Raw genomic sequence first — 5,000 nt, forward strand, 5'->3', positions numbered from 1 at the left:
ACTACTACTACTACTACTACTACTACTACTACCAGTACTACTACTACTACTACTACTACTACTACTACTACTACTACTACTACTACTACTACTACTACTACTACTACTACTACCACTACTACTACTACTACTACCACTACTACTACTACTACTACTACTACTACTACTACTACTACTACTACTACTACTACTACTACTACTACTACTACTACTACTACTACTACTACTACTACTACTACTACTACTACTACTACTACTACTACTTACTACTACTGCTGCCACTACTTATACTACTACTACTACTGCTACTACTACTATTACTACTACTACTACTATCACTACTACCAGTGATGTTAAAGAACAATATTGCTTAAACCATGACCACCTGGTGGGCCCTTCTCTCACTCCTCAGAGTGTTAAAACACATTTGTATTCTTCAGTTAGTGAAGAATGTTATCTTCTTGTGTATGTTAATTCTTGTTACTGTCTAGCGATTTCATTCAGCTGAAAAGGATTCAGTGAATTTCCTTTGCTGAATCCCTGAAGCCTCTAGACAACCGGCAACGGTCACCAGTTGAGCCTTAAGGTATCTCAGTAGAGATGTAAATGCGATCCGGGGACTGATTGCCGGTATGCAGGGCTTCACCCTTATTTAGGGTAAGATAAGGGAGTAACATTACATACAAGCAACTTTAGTTGTTGCTTAGTTATTTATTGTTTTGATAAGCTGGTAAAAATACACAATAATTCTGAATTAACAATGAACATTATAAACAATCCTTCACTCTTTTTATTATGCTTTTATATTATTAAACATTTGAATTTTTTTTTTATTCAAATGAAAATTCAAACCAAAGGTTCTTTAACTTACACTTTCTGGAAAGATGTAGAGTGTAAGGTGATCTAATAGATGTATTCATGTGGGTCAAGGGTTTTAACAAGGGTGATGCAGATAAGGTCATTGTGTTTATATAAACACATAAGCAAGATGATGTAATACCTGCCATTTATTCTATATTATTTTATTTATTTTTTGTTATTATTTGTCTGTTTGTTTATTATTATTTGCTCGATTATCATTTGTTATTAATTATCTGTCAATTTATTATTATTTACTATTTACCTGTTTGTTTATTATCTAACTTTACTTATTTATCTATCTATCTATTTATTTATCTATTTATTATTATCTATATTATTATAATTTTTATTGATTCATTTATTCATTTATCTATCTTTTATCATAATTTTTTTTACATTTGACCTAGTTATGGACCAAAAGGTCCCCTGTCGGCATGCTCCTCTTTTGTAATCCTTTGTAAAAACAGAAAGGCAGGACTTGTAGTAAAGGATTCAAATTAGACAAATTTAGATTTAAAAAGTAAGGAGGCAAGAATTAGTTTACCAATAGCGTGGTTCACAAATGGAATAAACTTAGTAACCATGTAGTGAGCGCTGAAACTATCAGTTGCTTAAAGAGAAGATTAGATAACTTTATGGGTGGGGATGACAGGCGGGAATGGACAAGGAACTGCCTAGTGTAGGCCTTACGGTCTCTTGCAGTCTCCTTCATCCTATGTTCTTATGTTCAAAAGAACAAACTTAGCTTGTCCCATGATTCTATATAATTCCTTTTACTTTCAGCCTGATCCAGACTACCTATCCAATCATTCAGATAATTTGTTTGGTTTCACGTCCCATTAGACCTAAATTGGAACCTTTTCTTCTTTGATTCTCAGTCTGGATCAGTGGTCCCATTCATGATAACGTTTATGGTAAATTAAGACGATGATATCGTCACTTCGGTCGATAATATCGCCTTTGCTATGTAAATAATCCGCCTTTTTTTATCATTATCGCCGGAGGAATGGCGGTATTTTGGAAATTCCAGCCAATATTTGGTGATATTTATTTTAACGTAACCTGAGAGAACCTAACCCTAACCAAATCTAACCTAACCTAACATGAAATAGCTTAACCTAACCCAACCTAACCTAACCTAAAACAACCTAACCTAACCTAACCTAGCCTAACCTAACCTAACCTAACCTATCCTAACCTGACCTAACCTAACCTAACCTAACCTAATCTAACCTAACCTAACCTAACCTAACCTAACCGAACCTAACCTAATCTAACCTAACCTCAACCTATTCTAACCTAACCTAACCTAATCTAACCTGACCTAACCTAACCTAACCTAACCTAACCTAACCTAACCTAACCTAACCTAACCTAACCTAACCTAACCTAACCTAATCTAACTTTGCTTAAACTAATTCAAAGAAGACAAATCTATCCTAACCTGATCTAAGCTAAGCTAAGCTGAAAGTAATCTGACCAACCCCTCTCGAACGGGAGCACTGACTCATCAATATGAGCTTAATCAAGAGACGGGTTTAAACGAGATAACTTAAACCCCTTCTCGTCCCAAGGGATTACTAGGAAGATGAATGAAATTGCCCGGCGCTACGCCAAGAAGAATAACACCTTTGTCTCTTTCTCTTTCTCTCTCTCTCCATCTCTCTCTGCCTCTCTCTCTCTCTCTCTCTCTCTCTCTCTCTCTCTCTCTCTCTGTCTCTCTCTCTCTCTCTTTCTCTCCCTGTCTCTTTCTCTGTCTACCTTTCTGCCTCTCTCCCTCTGTCTCTCTCTACCTCTCTCTCTCTCTATCTATCTATCTCTATCTCTGTATCTCTCTCTCTCCATCTCTCTCTGCCTCTCTCTCTCATCTTTCTGTCTCATTCTCTCTCTCTCTCACTCTCTCTCTCTCTCTCTCTCTCTATCTCTGTATCTCTCTCTCTCTCCATCTCTCTCTGCCTCTCTCTCTCTGTCTCTCTCTGTCTGTCTTTCTACCTCTCTCTCTCTCTCTCTCTCTCTCTCTTTCTCTCTAACTCTCTAACTCTCTTTCTCTTTCCAGGATGCCAGGCCACCATCACGGTGAGCGTCATCACGCAGGAGAGGTGGGTACTGACGGACGACAAGCTCTTCCTGCCCTGCGAAGTCGAGGGTGACTTCGACTCTTGCACGTGGGTCAACCCGAAGGTGAGTGCCGCAGGTAGCTTTCTTCAGGAGTGGGTTCGGAGTGGCAGAACAGAGCTTGGGTTCATTGCTTGAGATTGTGTAGTATATACCAGGGAGAGGGAACAGGAATTTCTGTTTATATATATATATATATTCTGTTAAAAACGACAGCAAAAGAATTATTGATTAGTTTTTTCCGTGAGCTCTCAAGCTTGCGAAAAGTAGATTTTTGGTAGGGGGAAAGGGAGTAAATCAGATTTCCAAAATTCATAGGAAACACAAAAGTTATAATAGACACAAAAGTATAGTACACAATAAACACAATACAAGAAATTAATACAGGAAATACAGCAAAAAACAAAATACAAGCACAACAAAATAGTTATCAAGACGTTTCGCAGATCTTTCTGCATCCTCAGTTGAAGTGAAAAGAAAGGGAAAGGGAGCATATTTTAAATGAAATGGGAAGCACGGGGAGAAGTCACCGTGTTGCAACTGGGGGAAGTCACACGCAGGACCACAAACACTGGGAGAGATCACAAGTTGGCGGAAATGGTACTCGGGGAGGTCACTCCCGGGTTCGGCGCCAATCTGCTTCTCAGTCTTTGGGAACGACGTATGGTAGGAAGTTCTTCCCTTTCGCGGGGAATGGGGAGCCTCTGGGAAGGAGAGCCCGATGTCTTGGGATTGTCCATCTGGCTCCTCCGAACAGGTTTCATGCTAGGGAGGAGGGCGAAATCATTTACCTGCCTATTAATGGCAGGTTGCAGCTCCTTTATCCATATGGCTTCCAAGATAGCCAAGCGCTGAGGGTCCTCTTCTTTTGCCACAACTTCGGTGTTTTTTACCATAGTCTCCCTATCGAGGTGGCGTCGATGATGGGTCCAGTGGTGTTGCTTTGGTCCTCCGTGTTGCATGTGCATGGTGATTATTCTGGATTTTGTGGTGGTGCACTTTAATTCTAAACCATCAACATCGGAGGCACATGCAGAAATTGAAACGTGGTACATATGTATATGTATGTATATATATATATATATATATATATATATATATATATATATATATATATATATATATACACATATATGGAGCAATTTTGTATTACAGTTCACAGTGCGGAGTTCTCCGCGGTTTGTGGATCTGGAGACTAAAGTCCAGACACACTTCTTTCCTGTACCCTAAACTCGCAACCTCACGGTACCTTGAAATGGTGCTCGGGGCATCCCGTTGATCTTCCTGGGTAGAAAATTTGGACTTTATTTTTCTGTCTTGTACAAGAGTGGGAACGATTCCATGTCATTGGCTGAAAGTGGAATGAGAGCAGTGTCCGGTTGTCTCCTTTCCATGGGCTCAGTCTGGAGAACGGAGAGTCAGCCCCTCAAGGCTCCACCTTTTGGTGGGGGTGAGGAGGTTGAAAGATTTTGAAAATAGTCCCTACCGTATAGTACACATAGGTGAATACATACTCACATGTGCAGGCACGCACACACACACACACACACACACACACACACACACACACACACACACACACACACACACACACACACACACACACACACACACACACACACACACACACACACACACACACACACACACACACACACACACACACTGAAAAACTGTTTTCCACATAGAGTAGTGGACACTTGGAACAAACTGGATAATGAAATAATATGCGTAGAAACCATTTATGAGTTTAAAAGTAAATTAGACACTGCGCGAGATACAAAGGCGGGACACCACGAGCATAACTCCCCTTCCCGCAAAATACAGCTAGGTAAATACAACTAGATAAATACGCACACACACACACACACACACACACACACACACACACACACACACACACACACACACACACACACACACACACACACACACACACACACACACACACACACACACACACACACACACACACACACACACACACACACACACACACACACACACACACACACACACACACA

The 5,000-nt window shown here is 40.1% G+C and overlaps 1 protein-coding gene across 1 annotated transcript in view; it reads left to right on the forward strand.

Moving 5' to 3' along the window:
• LOC143027813 (vitelline membrane outer layer protein 1 homolog) overlaps positions 1 to 5,000 on the forward strand; it is a 32,253-nt gene that overhangs the window by 680 nt on the left and 26,573 nt on the right. The window contains exon 2 of the mRNA XM_076189405.1: positions 2,918 to 3,042. Coding sequence (XP_076045520.1) covers positions 2,918 to 3,042 — 125 coding nt within the window. The remainder of the gene's footprint in view (positions 1 to 2,917; positions 3,043 to 5,000) is intronic.

This window comes from Oratosquilla oratoria, chromosome 8, assembly GCF_046742065.1.
Source record: "Oratosquilla oratoria isolate Oo_2021 chromosome 8, ASM4674206v1, whole genome shotgun sequence".
In the NCBI taxonomy this organism is placed as follows: domain Eukaryota; kingdom Metazoa; phylum Arthropoda; class Malacostraca; order Stomatopoda; family Squillidae; genus Oratosquilla; species Oratosquilla oratoria.